The sequence below is a fragment of the Rhyacophila brunnea genome, unplaced genomic scaffold, assembly GCF_057557595.1.
Source record: "Rhyacophila brunnea isolate RB1 unplaced genomic scaffold, BYU_Rbru_1.0 scaffold_16, whole genome shotgun sequence".
Lineage (NCBI taxonomy): Eukaryota > Metazoa > Arthropoda > Insecta > Trichoptera > Rhyacophilidae > Rhyacophila > Rhyacophila brunnea.
Window position 1 is genome coordinate 4,489,961 of NW_028232816.1, and position 16,655 is coordinate 4,506,615.

Consider the following 16,655-nt stretch of genomic DNA (forward strand, 5'->3'; position numbering starts at 1 on the left):
AAGAATAAATTGCCACTTGAAACTAGGTGTTACTGTGTACCGCACATTTATATTATAATGCATTGATCACTGTCTAAAGTGTGTATTGTTATTATTTTCATTTGTTGTTATCGTTTATGTCCATCCTATATACCTTGTCCACATGGCGCGTGTCTCGCCGCAAGTGAATATGGACACCTCAATGAGGTCATCTGTACCTCGACAGTCGTCACAGTGCGAGTGTTTGTGGACGACTCAATGAGGTCACATGTAGCTGGAACGCGCCCCATGTGGACAAAGCTATAAGTAACCTTTGTCACTGCCATAGAGACAGTATGATCTATGAATTAATCACACCACGAATGATACGATTTTCATTTTTCCTATTATTAAAGTTTCAAGAAAAATATTGAGCATTTGGGTTACCATCAGAAATATCGAATAGAAGTGGTGACTATATGCTCCACCTGGGAGTTGTAAAAGATTAGTTAACGAGGTTTTACTGCAATATTGTGGTGGTGAATGTTAACAATTAAAAAACATTAGTAATGATATTATATTAATAGAGATTTAAAACAACAAAAAAGGGTAACTTGTTTGATGATGTACTCTCTCAAAAATGTCTAATTTCTAAAGAAAACATAGAAAATTTCAGACACATCGTAAAGCTCCCCTCTGTTCTTATAGTTTTTTTTAGAAATGACTATTTCCAACATCTACTTTATGATCACACTAAATTTGGCGAATATAATATTATTTTAAAAGATTTTATACATAATTTGAATAAAAATATTAATATTTACAAATATTGTCTTCTATGTTTAAAATAAAACTATAAAATACTTGCATTAATTTATATAAGAACAAACACAAAAATATAGTAATATTTCATTAATATACTGGTAAGCTTGCCGAAGAACAAATTTGACATTATATTTTATTATTGAATGCAAAGCGTGAACCAAATTTAGGTGCATGTCGTGGACTATCACGTGACATCACAGTAAGCTGCCGCCACGGGAAAAAAGTGTGTAATGTCGTTTTTCATGGTGTTTAAAATGTTATCAGACTGAAGCTCCCATCCCGTAGCACATTTTGAACCTTTAAACTAACATTGTCAGTTGGCAAAATCTGCCGAAATCACCAGAAAAACAATGAGGTCACCTCACTCTTAACTGCACTGGATCGACACCTGCATGACTCAATGAACGTTTTTATCATCTTCTACATACCTACACTTTTCGACTGTCATGTCAAAATCACGTTTTTTTGTGTTTAGCGGTTGGCACTATGTATTTTCGATAAGAATGTTGTCTATTATCTATGGTCTGCAGGTCGGGTTCTGTTCAAAATATTATCTATGGATGACATGCCGCAAGTATTTTATAGTACGCACACGTAGAAACCGTTAAAATTAATTGAAAGTAGCATGAATAATTAATAATAATTCAAATTTCTAATACATTATAGTTAGGCACTGTTCATAAATGTCATTCTTCAGTGAATTTACAGAGATGGTGATGGTTCAAAATATTCTGCAAAATGACGAAACCATAGACTAAATTTGTCGCCGCGACAGCGTGACAGTAGGCGACATGCACCTCAATTTGATTCACGCTTAATACACTTTTATTAAATTCCACATAAAATTATTGCCAGCTCAAAAGAGGTTATAAATATTTTTATTTTGTTACAACACTTCATCATAAACAAGAAGTTTTTTTATTTAAAACAAAAATATTTTCTATTAAGACTGAATTAAATGATGTAGAATTAATGAAATTAAGCAATACTCTCCTGCAAATTAATGTGTAAATAATTTGGTGATGAATACATACATGACAATAATAAATACCTAGCTAATGATTTATTCAATTATTTTTAACAGCTAAATTATCTGACAAGGGTTAAAAATTAAAAACCATAATTTATTTTATATTTACAAGTTTATGGTCTGCGTGAAATGAAAAATGCATAATCAATCAAATACAACTTACTTTCAATAAAAGGAATCGGTAAAAATATTACCTGCCGTTGATGAAACCACTGATTCAACAATGACTTAAAATACCATGTAATTCACACACAAAATATTTTAAAACATGACTTAAGAAAGGTATATAGTTATGTAATATGAAACTATTAAAAGCAAATCCAACAAAGTCCAAGACCATCAAAAATAGTTTTTAGAAACGCATCGTTATTTTCCCAATGTGGTTTATTAATATTTTGGAATGAAAGATGAAGTCCCGAAGATTAATTGCAGAGTTCTGAAGTTTGACACAGAGCCAGTATGTAACCCGATGTATTAATTGATGATAATATAATATTCATTTTATAAAAATATATACGTTAGGTTAGGAGTTTTTTGTTGTTGTCTGAAAGCCACCAAAGCGGGACTTTGTGGTCATGGCTTCTAATAGCTTTATATGCTAAGATAAAAGAATATTTACTGTCGCTATAGAACTTGGTGTAAAATGAAACATTGCAACTTAGATATTGGTAAATTCACCTCATTTAAGGAAAGATGTTTTTTTTAAATTAAAACCGTTGATTTTTTTAATGAATTTGTTATCACTCTGGGGTGTGAATATTATTATATTATGAATATATATATTTCAATAAGCTTACATTATTTTAAAAGTACCTTAAAAATGTTTCATTTAACGATAACGTAATTATCAATCTATTATAATATTTGGATGGAATAACCTATTTGTATCAACGGAATGATGAGGTTATGACACAAAATATTATCATATGTATAGAATATTAATTATAGAATAGTTAGTTCTTCTTTATAATGAGCAAAATTTATTATCTGAGCAATATATAAGTTTAGTATATAAATCAACACATATATCACATAATATCTAAATGTAGCAAAAAATTTAGAAAGATAGCAATTTTAATTAAATGATATACCTATTACATATATAATGACTATAATTCTTTAAACGGCTTATTATTATCACATAGCAGATAACAATGCATTTTATTGGTCAGTGTTGTCATTTTTGATATATATAAATACATAATATATATTTTTTAATATATTGCGAATTTAATTATATTTGGCCGTTATGACATTTTTTTATTGATTAGTGTTTAAAGTTGCTTGACATTAGTTTATCGATTATTGAAAGGCGGAACCACATCTTAAGTGACTATTGTTAAATTTTCATTACAGCAAAAACAATGAAATAATATTGCGATGTAATTTGTTTGTGACGAGAAACAAAAGCGAAAGAGTGTTTTTTCAATGTGCTTCAAGTAAATTTAAACACATCAATGGACTTACAGTACGTATTATGGAAATCAAAATTCAATGAAAAATAGCGAGTTGATGGTTTTAGACTAATTAACATATTTTTACACTGTGCCACTGAATATAATTTTCTCTGTGACAATGATAGACTGAAGACATTATGCTGTCCTAAAGTCTGGATAGTTTTGATTATTACATGTACGCTAATGACAACATTCACAACATTTACAATAATGTTCATTTATGCTTAGTGAAATTCGGTTTTTGTAAAATTGTGAAAAAAAATACATCATGAATTTTAAAAATTAATATTCGTATATCCATACAATGTGTATATATTATTAATAATTAATAATATAATTAGTTACATTCTTTCATAACAACATTGGCTATTGGCGATAATTATATTTTTAATCAGTTTACTTACAATTAGATGTATTATGAACAATACTAATAATTTTTTTGGTAAACTGTGAAATCTAGATTATTAGAGTGTATGTTTAGGTATACTATATTATTTCCGCGGTTTATTTAAAAAAATTACTGTATTATAACTATTATATACATTAAAAAAATTATTAAGCTGTTTTACAAGATTTTGAGGGCTTTTTCTTAATTGTCTTTAACTATTATATACGATTACTTCAAACTGCAATACGATTTGATTTCAAGTAGGTTACAGTAAAATCAACAGAATGTATTTTACCAATTCGAGTCTACAAGTAACGTAATAATAATATTGCCTATAGATTAAAACGTTTGTCTGCGAGTGTTTTGAATGACAAGCAAATTTTTTAACTTAATAATTGAATGACGTCTTTTAGTATAATTAGTACGTACACGCTTTGTCTGCTGAGTGTCACGTGTGCACAATTGAGCTGATGGTTCTTATCTCTCTCTCTCTCGCTGAGAGATTCTCAAAAGGAGACAAAAACGAGTGACATTAGATAGGTTCCTTGTTAAAGTCGCACAAAAGAAAAAGATTCCAGTTAGCTAACAGATGGCAGTGATTCCGTTAGTGACAGTGAAAGTTGTACAGCACAATAACTAATAAATTGTATTAATCATTTTTATATGTATATTTTTGGGTTTTGGAACGAGTCAACTGAGTTTCCATTATTAGGTCTGACTGTACTTCCTAACATACCGATGTCTAATATTGACAATTTATACCTGCAATTTAACATTTTTGACAGAGAAGACATAAAACATTGTAAAAAAAAGTACTTAAATGAAATTAAATAAAAACGATTATACGCTTATTGCAAAAATAATTGTTTAGATTTTTAGGGTAAAGTGTATTTTCGATTTCATTTAATTCGATTACTAGATTTTTTACAACGTTTTAACTGTCGATTACGAGGTGTCAACGTTACATCATTACAAGATTGTATTTTCAAACAATATTTAAAAAAATCCAATTATATATTTTAACATAACAGGACATGACCATGAAAGTGTGGATACACTCCTAGGGTGGGTACTTGAAATCAAATCGTATTTAAATCATCACTGTACATTTTAGGGTTAGCGAAATCACTTTTTCCTAAGGTGGAATGTGATAAATAATCACGCGTCTACACGCGCAACTTTGACAGAAAGTGGAATCAAGTTTCCTCTAGTTGTTTTATATCGAAGTTATTTTTTCAGTAAAATGTATCTATCCGCCGCATGTCTTGAAATTCGGTCACTATTTATGCTTGTAATATTTTTATTATATTTCCCTTAAATTGAGACAATATTAACTCATTTTCAAATAAAATAATTTTAACACTATGAACACACAATAAAAAATAAAATATAAACGTGAATGAAAATGCAATATTTTAAATGAGTAAGCTGATAATTGAATTATAAGGAACTGATTGTAGATTTGACTGCGTTGTGTATTTATAGATCATGTGACGTATAGCTTCAAAGTTTCAAACTTTACAGAAGATACACACATCACATCTGCCAAAAGTTGGTAAGTCGATAATATATGTACCTACTTAGAGTTAATAACGAATTATGTATGCTAGCAAAACAACTCAAGGTCATCCGATACATAGAACATGCACATAAAGCACAAGAAAATTAACATTATGCCTGTATTTAGAGGGAATGTCAAACTTCAAATTGCAAATACTCATAACATGATTTCGAGACTTACCAACTTTTGCCAGTAACCCCTCGAATTGTTTGTTTAAATACATATTGTTTAATTGAATGATGTCACTAGAAAATATCATTTATTTATATAGGTATGTCACTCGATCTATAATTGCATAATGCAGAAAGACAAGTTCATGCAAATATATAATAGATAATAATATGACTGTGCAAAGTACTTATCAACAGTTAACAACATACTACATATTATTATAACCTAAAAAAAAGCTCATATTATCGTGTCTTCATTACCTATTATTTGAACCTCATTACGAATTAATAAAACAAGAAATATTTTTATTAATCTTACATAATTGCTTTAAGATGTCAGATGTAACCAACACATCATGTTTATAACCAAATTTAAGATGTGTGGCCCATGAAATGTTGCCATGTACAGTACGAAATTATTTGCGAAATCTTAAATAATTATGAACCGCTATAAATATATCAGATTACTGTGAGGTTTGATAGTTTTGACATTAAACATGATAAGTGGGGTTGCCTCCAAAAGTTGGTATGATGATAATTTAGAGTTTACAACGGATTATGTGTCTATATATAAATACGTATGCTAGGAAAAAAATCAAGATCATCCGATATATAGAACATGCACATAATGCTCAAAGAAATTACCATTACGCCTGATTTTAGAGGGAATGTCAAACTTCAAATTGCAATAACACGATTTCCAGACTTACCAACTTTTGGCAGCAACCTCACAAATAGTCGTAGAGACGCCACGCCGAGTGAGAGAAAGCGATGCAAATACTTAAATAGTAAGTACAGTCTATAATGGCAATCATAACAGAAAAACATTAGCATTTGCCAGAGCTTGCGCATGAGAAGAAATCACATCTCTGTATATTCATGGTTAACTGTCCCATTATAACTCAGAATGTAAATCATTTCAAAATGTTTTTAATTTTCGGGTTACAAAATAGGTAACTACATAATGGATTTTATTTTGACAAATGAATAACTCTGGACAAATGGAAAGTTAATTTTTCATTGTTAATTTTTGTAGAAATACTTTATAGAAAACATCATTTATAAACACGTGTTTTTGATAAATATTGGTTGATTTATTACTGCAAAATGAGGTCCAATTTATCATAATGCAGTTAATTAGTTACATGTCAATAACAAGTCGCTAGTGGAGAACTACAAGGTTCTAAGTGTTTGTCCTTGGCGAAACAAAGGTAACAATGAGTCATCTTAGAATAGTACTTCTTTGTTGGGTTTGTTTTCTCAAGGACGAACACTTAGAACCTTGTAGTATTATGCCGGGTCCACACCGAAAACATTCGCGCGACAACTCGTTAAATTTTACGATAAGCATGATAATTATCGTAAAATTTCTTAAGCAATTATGATAATTTACGTAAAATTTAACGAGTTGTCGCGCGACTTGTTGCCGGTGTGGACCAGGCATTAGGCTCGCGAAGTTACTGTGAATATTAAAGTGAAAAGGTCAATGTCTTTAAGCTCGTTAACAAAATAGTATTGTAATTTTGCATTCTTGTTTCAACTCAACATGCTTTGGAAGATCACACTGTCAATGGCTCTCCAATGTCTAAGAAATAGATTATTATCACTGCATTACAATAACATAGACTACTAACTAACTAAACACTATAAAATATCTATGAAATAAATCACGATCGATAAACAAAAACTATATATCGTGGTGCTGCTGCCAAAAGTCGATAATATAGGTATTTAAAGTTAACAACGGATTATGTATCTACATATAAATATGTATGTTAGAAAAAAAATTCAACGTCATCCAATATACAGAACATGCACAATATAAAGCACAAAGAAATTAACATTATGCCTGATTTTAGAGGACATGTCAAACTTTCAAATTGCAGTTACTCCATAACATGATTTTGAGACTTACCAATTTTCGGCAGTAACCTCACGATTATCTAAATCTATTATGGTGAAGATAAAAATTTATAACATAAATTTTATACCCGAAAATAAGACTTTTTTTACAATATTGCATCACATAGACAGAAAAGCAGTGTTTAATTCTATTTAAAAATAAACTTATATTCAACATTTTTTAAATTTTACGATGATTTGATTGTTTGTAAACTAGTTATCACGTTTAATACAATCATTTATTAGTAGCGATTATTAATGGATGTATGTAATTGTTTATCGTTATAGTCGGGTAATTAATGTAATGCAAAATAAATAAATTGTAACACTAATAATTGAAGCAATCAATGCTAAAAACAAAATGGATGATTACATCTGAACTTAACGAACACTAAAACTTCTTCTAACCACTGCCGGAACTACTTAAGATGCTTGGCTTTCCGGTGGCGCTTCTGGCAATGATTTGAGAAACTGAAAAGTTAAAATAACAAAAATCATAAAGCATACTCACGTAAAAAAAATGCTCAAAATACTTACATAAAAACATGTTCTTCAATACACACTTGCATGAAAAATTACTCAAAATACAATATAATCAACGTACAGTCGAACTCGGTTATTACGATCACGGACATAGCGAGATCTCGGATGTAATGAGGAAACGTTCGTTGACATTTTAGTTTATGATTTTCTCCATACATTTATTCACTTTTATAACGAGACACTTATCGGATATACCGAGCAAAAATATCATCAAAAACTTTATTAAAACTGTTAATGTGTCGATCGTTTAAAAACATTTTCGAACCTAAGCAATAAAATTCGACCGTAGACCGATGCAGTCGGGATCGGATTACGTTTATGATACTAGTTAAGTGTCTAAGTACCTAATTGGTGTTTTCGCCGACAACATTGAAAAAGTATCTACGCATATGGTTGAAATTTCATGTAAAAAAATCAGTAGGCACCTACCAGCGTTCATTACAATAAACGACTTCTTTTGTAGTTTATGAATGCCATGCTTGTTTCGGGGATTTTTACGATGGTTTTCAGATTTTTTATGTTCTACTTCTATTTTTGTTTGAATTGCGACTTTTTGTGTTATGTGACCGCTCATTTAAAAATACCTATTCTCTGATATAACGAGTAATGCTTATAACGAGCAAATACAGTCGGTCCCATCTTCCTCGTAATAACCAAGTTCGACTGAAGTTGACTAGAAACATGATTATAGAAAGATACATTAACAAAACTGTTTCTTCATAAATAATTGAGACTATTATTACGCAGGTATTTTATTAGTTTTATTCAAGTAATAATAAAAAGATTCCGCTAATGAATTAAATAAAATAAAACACAATAATATGTAGTACTTTTTCCAGATAGTTTAACCAGTTCTATGCATACAAATTTCGCAAGTTATCTCTTCCGACTTTAATCTCAAATTACTAGCCACTATCGATTAATTTGCACAACCTAAAAATTAAACACACAGTGACATCTGTTTGAATAATTATGAAATACTAAGAGACAAATTATCGTATTACAGCGATTGTACTAAGAGCTTCGCTCTACATTCAACAAATCTGCGGCCTGTCAGATACTGCCATATTAAATAGTAATATCGTGCGGCATAGAAAAGGTTAATAACATTCAGAACCGGATTTGTCTGTTTTAATGGGACATTTTCAACTGATACAAAATAAACAATAGTACGGGATACTAACAAATTTTAAAGGCAAAACTATTTATCGAAGATAAGGACGATAATTTATTTTATTATTGTTGAATTATTGAAATATAAATATTCTTTTTGTGCATCTTAAGTACTGATTTTGGGGGGGGGGGGGTTATATCGGAAGGTTTGATTCACTATAATTAAAGCTACGGATTCGGAGAAATTAAATATTAAGTATATTTCGCTTTTCACACGACATACAAGACATAACTATTGATTGAAGTAACATTATATTAGTAAATTATCAATATTTCATGGGGACACACACTTTGGCGTGAAAAGGTGACGAATTAGATTCAGACACGACTGTCAACACTCAAGGGCTAATTCCCGACTACTGAGTACCTACCCTCTATCCTTCCAGCCACGCAGAGAGAAGCAACGGTACTTTTTTCACTGCTGTACATCTTGGTCTAGTATTCCTCTATCATCTCATTTAAAGTTACAAATATTTTTATGTACGAGTTCTTTTCTTCCTAACTCTGTCGATTACAGGATTATTGATGGAGTATTTAAGCATTTATTGTGTTTTTTGGTATCAGTACCTTCCTAAAAATGATTATACTGATTATTTGTAAAAATGAAGGTAAATTAAATTGATTTATTTTTGAAAAATTGTCCGTGTAATATTGAATATATCTTATATTAGCAAACGATGGCCCATCAAAGCGGAAACTGGTCCTGATTATTATTAAATTATGTGGAATAAGTACGACATAATGTGTTTTATTTTAATTTATAGATTTATACAATGTCTTCCCACCAAGAATTGACAATTAAGACCATTAAAGAAGTTCCACTTGGGAAATTAGGTAATTATGTTACTACAGTGAAACCTCATTAATTCAAAATTCGATGGATGGAAATTTATAAATTTCGAATTATGAATTAGGTCGGTCGATTAAAAACGGAACGAAATTAAATTTGCATCTAGGCGCAACTATAGCAGTCAAAAATAATTTCAAACTACGGATTATGGGTGTTTTGAATTAAGGGGGAACATGCTCGTCGAAGGTCAAAATTGAGTTTTTATTGTATATTCAAACCATGATCCTGGACACTCCTTAAACGTTGTAGATGATCTATTTATATAATTTTGAAGCCTTATTATCCTTTATAGTTATTTTAAACATTTGATGACTGCATGAAGTATTTTTGTTACATAAAATAGTATTCTTTTAAACCTCTCGCTCTAATGTTTTAGAATATAGTCATATTTCGGTACATAACTGTGCAGTGGTGTTAAGATTTTTTACATTTATTAATTTTTAAACGCATTTATAAAACCATTAGCATAATTTATTACGAGATAATTTTTGTAAAATATTCACGATAAAAAATTATATTGATAATCTCTGTGATCCCAAATTTGACAAGAATTAGGCATTTTATTATTCAAAAAATCGGCAAGATTAACACATTTCAAGACAATTCTAAAGATATTTATTATAAGCTATGTCTTTGACCATTCAAGTGTGATAAACATCTTATGAATAATGATTGCTTTATAATAATTATTGACCTAAGAATAAGGTAGTGTTTTTTTGAAATACGCCATTTCTTTTGTCATTCCCCAGTGGTTAAGCTACAACATACGGCCGTAGCCATAAATTGACAAACTATAATTGAAGTAGGGAGTAAAATGATATTGACGCGCGTGTTTGAACATGTACCGTTTAAAAAAATAAAAAAAAATTCGGTTAGGTACATGTTCAAACACGCGCGTTAACATAATTTTACTCCCTACTTTAATTATAGTTTGTCATTTTATGGCTACGGCCGTATGTTGTAGCTTAACCACTAGGGAATGACAAAAGAAATGGCGTATTTCAAAAAAACACTACCTTATTCTTAGGTCAATAATTATTATAAAGCAATCATTATTCATAAGATTTTTATCACACTTGAATGGTCAAAGACATAGCTTATAATAAGTATCTTTAGATTCATCTTCAAATGTGTTAATCTTGCCGATTTTTTGAATAATAAAATGCCTAATTCTTGTCAAATTTGGGATCACAGAGATTATCAAAATAATTTTTTATCGTGAATATTTTACAAAAATTATCTCGTAATAAATTATACTAATGGTTTTATAAATGCGTTTAAAAATTAATAAATGTAAAAAATCTTAACACCACTGCACAGTTCTGTACCGAAATATGACTATATTCTAAAACATTAGAGCGAGAGGTTTAAAAGAATACTATTTTATGTAACAAAAATACTTCATGCAGTCATCAAATGTTTAAAATAACTATAAAGGATAATAAGGCTTCAAAATTATATAAATAGATCATCTACAACGTTTAAGGAGTGTCCAGGATCATGGTTGGAAAATACAATAAAAACTCAATTTTGACCTTCGACGAGCATGTCCCCCCTTAATGAGATATTATTGTAATTTATTTTGAAAGAATATCAATTGACACAACTGAAAAATGACATTTTAGTAGGTTTACGAATTGATTTAATTGACGAAAGTTATATTGCATTGACAGCTCAGTTATAAATAATTTATCCACAGCTATTAATGCCTCAAAATTGACCAATTATAATTACACAACAAATAATCTAATTATTACTGTCGTATTTTTGAACATACTTAAATGCATGCTAGTAAGTCTTGGGAATTGTTCCCAAGACACTCCAAACAACCGTTTAATTAACATTTTCACTCAGCTGGATAATAATCCCTCCCAACCCCTAAATAAGGGTGTGAAACCACAAGAGGTACATCGCCGGATGCCCTTGGATAATTCATTAATAATTATTATCATTAATTGTATTCATGATTGTTTCGTATAGTATGTGAGGTATATTTTATTTAAAAATAAAAAAAAGCACCTTTGGTTGTTTCGGATGTGGGAGTGGGTGAACTTGGAAGAATCTGAAAAGAAGAGATGAGAATTATTTATTAGTTTATTGACATATTGTGCAAAGACATAATTATTTTGTAAGTTAATATGGTTGACTCCTGATTTGGTATGGAGTGGTTTTCAACCGATGTGATTTTATATTATCGTTCCTTCCACGATAAAGTTGCGTATCTGTCAATTGTTCATTCAGGAGAGCAAAAAAACTGTCGTTTTTTTGTAACGTGTATATGGCAATAATTTAGTATTGGTAAATGATTAGGCACATAAATATTGGAGTGCTTTTAGATGGTTTAGTTGAATTATGTAAAAACTTCACTGGAACCGGAATTGTGCACATTCGCAACTTAAAAATGTATGATTATTTTCAGACCACTGTAATGTGCAGTTTCGCAAGTTTGTACTACAATTTGACTTCTGCTCCAAAATATTGCAATATAAATATTATATAAAAAGTGTGAATCAAATAAACAGGGATATAAAAAGCTTTTCCAAGCCAATCCGAGAGCTTTAAAATCCAGAAGTATGTCAAATAAAAACGTGTGTTGTTTTGATTTCTGTCTGTTGCAAACTGAGCCTGAGACGTGTTAAAATTTAAAAAATCATCATGAAGTATGTAGTAACACTAAATGGGCATGGCTTCGTTCTGGCTAGCCTCATTATTTGTGTCCACCCATCTGATGACATAAACTGGTGTGTTCTTGGCCTCTTGCTCGATTTTAGAATGGATAGAATCACACTCCATGTGAGTGTGTCCTGTCTCAAAAAATACGTGATCAATCGTATTTACTGTTGGGTGATTTATTACTAAATAAAGAAGCATGCAGCAAAAATTTAAATTTTTTTGCTGTCCCCCGCAATTATTCGCCATCACTCTGATGTGTTATATCTTGCATACTGTTTATGTATTTATAGTACGAATATGTCAGATTCGCAAGTCGTCTGAGGTCAATTTTATTATTAATTCATATTTTACAGTTTTACACCATGGTAAATGTTCCTATCTACTTTTTCGTAAATTTAGCGTAGGTTGATTCGAATGACTCGTAATATATTTAAGTTTCACAAATTTGTTAGGTTCGATAACTACGTAACCGCAGGAGATAGAATTTCGTTAATTTACCACAGTGTGTATAATCAAATTTGGATTTGTTTTTCAACAAAAAGTCGTTTTCGCGAAAATGGCAGATTCTCAACTTTACCGTGGATGGGATGTTATTATGACACAGGTTCGCCTAAACTGAAGGTGGGCAATGTACGATTTTTGTTTGTAAGGGTGACTCCATAAGTGCAACCAAAAAAATAAAACCGCATTGCTCCCAATCGTTTTTATTTGTCGGTCCTTTCAAAAACGTAAAATCGCAATTTTAACAATATTAAAAATGAGAAATTAAAATTCATTTTACATTGCTTTCATCTAATTTTATGTAGGTACACCAAACAATCTAGGTATATGCATCGTTGGTGCCAGCAACCGCATGATTCAATGAAAGTTTTTTATTATGTTCTGCTTTTTTCGACTCGCGTCACAACGCGCGCTCTTTGTTTTAATTTTAGTTCTCTGTAGATTTTCTATTAAATTATTATCTATGTCTGGGGTTACGTCTATTATCTATGGTCCGCAGGTTGGGTTCTGTACAAAATATTATCTATACAATAATAATAAATACGCAAACATAGAAACAGTTAAAATTAATTGAAATTACCATGAATAATGAAAAATAATTTAAAATACTAAAAAAATTAGAGTTGGCACTTTCCATAATTGAATTTATAGAGATGGTGATCATTCAAAATATTCTGCAGAATGACGAAACCATAGACTAAATTTGTCACTGTACCAGCATGTGACGGCACGTGCCGTGATCATAATGTAATCGCAGCATAATTAGCTTCGACGGATCCGCAAGAGCGCCAAATACTTTCGACACTAGTCTCAGTATTTTTGATTCAACTTTTTTCATATTATATTGCTTGTCTTCTCTCCATGTATATTTTATTTTCTATCTGTTTTTCAATTTTTTAATTCTTATAATTATTATTAATAGCTCTCTCCACTGTATTTTTCATAACTTACTGAATAATTTAATGATGAGGGGATAAGGAGTGTAGAGAGAAAGTCTGTTCGGAGTTGCTCGGACAAATCGAGGAGAGAGTTTATTTACCGATACAATAATAAAAGAATACAATGGTTAAAATGACAAGGATGAAGTTATGACGGAGGGTACAGGTATACTGGTATTACTGACTATATCGAAAGGACTGTGATGTACCGAGATTTTATGATCGAGTGCCGAGTGATGAGTTAGGAGTGAAGTGACTATCATCATCCTTTGCTATATAATATACACCTGAATATTCAATACATTATAAGAATCATCGTCTATCTAGGTTATGATTGAGAAATCTGCTGACAAATGGTCATCGCAACTAAAACGTGTTTTGATGACAAAACATGAACACCAAAGTGTGTCACACCCGTCAAGTATGATGCTTGCTACAAGATCATCACTTATTCTTTTATTTTATATCTCACAATCGTCATACTGTATTTTTCTATGAGTGGTTCTGTTGACTGACCTTTGGTATATCATAAATGTTGCCGGAATCTCTCTCGTGCATGCTCTTGGTATCTGCAGCGGGTAACGGCGCATCGGCAGGCAATTTTTCAACGGCACCGGGAACTACGTTTGTGTTAGTTGGTGTTTGGGCAATCGGCAGATCAGTCAGTTGCTTGGCTTGAGCGGTGGCCAGTTGCTCTTTAAGTTGTTTCAGTTCTAGAGCCTGTCGTTGGATCTCCGATGACTTGTCCGCAACCTGTGAGACATTTCATTAAACGATTTTTTTATCTTGAATTCATAGTATGATCTCAATAATTATTGTATGTAGTAATTGTCGTGTACCCTGAAGGCAAGAGCACGCATCCAATTGATGCCTTTGATATCCAGTGTTGACGTCAATGGTGTAGTGCTAAGTAAAAAAAGTCCCAAAGCGCTGACTAGTTTTAATAAATTACTTCCCTTCTCATATGAATCAATTTTTCAATAGCAAATTCAAAAAAAATTAGGATCAGAAGTTAGCCATGTGATCAGTGAATCGAAGCAAGAGGGATAGAAATAATTGAGTCGCGTAAAGCAGTGTTCTTCAACCAGTGGTCCGTGGACCAGCGTCGGTCCGCAAGAATTTATTAACGGTCCGCGAAAGCTTTCACCATGCTATCAACCGACTATATCGCTACACGATTCGGGAAATTCGCACTAGATGAAATGCTAGGAGAATTTTTGAACGCTGCTGATATTAACCAGACAGTCATATTCAACATCATAAGCCAACAAAGCGTTAGCTGAAAACTTTAATAAATATTTCTCTGAAAATTAAGATCCACGTAAAGGCTCTAACCTCCAACCTCTGGATAAATAATCTCTTATTGGAAGATATTAAATCATGCGCACCTAACCTAACCTCTGGATTAATAATCCCTTTTTGGAAGATATTAAATCATGCACACTTGATTCTCGTGAGAAAGAAAAGCTGATAGAGGTATTTTCTGATGTCACTCAGACATAAAATGCAATCATTGTCTCAATTTTGTATATCCCTCGATAAATAATACCCATGTCTGAGTTATAAAGCTATCAGATTATTTGGTCATTTATTCGACTTCCTAATTGTGTGAAAAGACTTTAAGCTGTCAGTAATAAAACCAAAGAGAGAAATCGAATGGAAGTTAATGTAGCGCTTCGTTTCACAGAAATAATGCTGCAACCACGCTTTTCAAATTTTCTTACAAAGAAGCAGAAGCAGATGTCGCACTACATTAAAAGTTGTAATTTTTTAACATAGGATTTAATAAATAAAATTCTATCTATAATGGTTTTTATTTCTGGCTGATAGCGGTCCGTGAAATATTTCTCCTATGTTCACCGGGCCGTGGGTGTTTAAAGGTTGAAGAACACTGGCGTAAAGGCACTTGAAAGGATATTGCCACTATATTGGCTTTATACTCTGATGGATGTGGATCTTGGCCACCTTGAAGAGGTTCCTTAACTCGTTCGATGTGGACGACACGGCTGAAACACACACAGATGATTCAAGCGCGTGTCTCGTGACTGCTGAAAAGGGTTAGTTATATGTACCTTCTGTGTGAGTTGTGTAATGTTTCTGGAGATGATGGCGTTGCTCTCCTTCCACGCCGTTTGCAAACTGCTAAGCGCTGCCGAGTTATTTTGCACCGACTCCAATAGTCCCGTCACTTTGTGCTGCGAAAAAATACATATAATTTATTTTCTGTGTTCACTGATTACATCCATTGATAAATATTTGATAAACTCCGAGGATTCCCAGCTTAGTAGCTTAAGTGTTTTCCAAATGTCATTCTTTCTCATTTTGTTGAACATTTTCAATTAACATAATTCTGTTGTTATAAGAAGATAATGAGATTTGCTTTGATACAATAGAAAATTAATGTACTTCATAGTCAATGAATAATTTACAAATAATGATTTAAAAAATGGAGCTAGGAATTTTCTAAAAGCATACATGATCTCTTTGGAAGTCTTGCGTGGCCCAGTTGATCTTGGTGCCGAGGGTCTCATTGATGAGAGTGAGGTTAGTGGACAGTTGGCTGATGGATCCTTGCAGGTCCGTCTGCTGCTTCAGGAGTACTGCGAGCTGCTTGCCATTGCTCTGCTCGTTGTCAGACATGCTCTTGTTTCGGACCTGATCTAGTTCAACCTGAAGGAAGATATTT

General features: G+C 31.6%; 1 protein-coding gene across 3 annotated transcripts in view; it reads right to left on the minus strand.

Moving 5' to 3' along the window:
• Positions 1 to 5,859: 5,859 nt before the first annotated feature.
• LOC147074235 (uncharacterized) overlaps positions 5,860 to 16,655 on the minus strand; it is a 93,800-nt gene continuing 83,004 nt past the window's right edge. For all 3 annotated transcript variants that reach the window (XM_085944051.1, XM_085944050.1, XM_085944049.1), the window contains exons 5-9: positions 16,445 to 16,639; positions 16,042 to 16,164; positions 14,486 to 14,722; positions 11,877 to 11,919; positions 5,860 to 7,762 (exon numbers count right to left, since the gene is read on the minus strand). In XM_085944051.1, the coding sequence (XP_085800177.1) occupies positions 7,695 to 7,762; positions 11,877 to 11,919; positions 14,486 to 14,722; positions 16,042 to 16,164; positions 16,445 to 16,639 (666 nt within the window). In that variant the 3' untranslated portion in view covers positions 5,860 to 7,694. The remainder of the gene's footprint in view (positions 7,763 to 11,876; positions 11,920 to 14,485; positions 14,723 to 16,041; positions 16,165 to 16,444; positions 16,640 to 16,655) is intronic.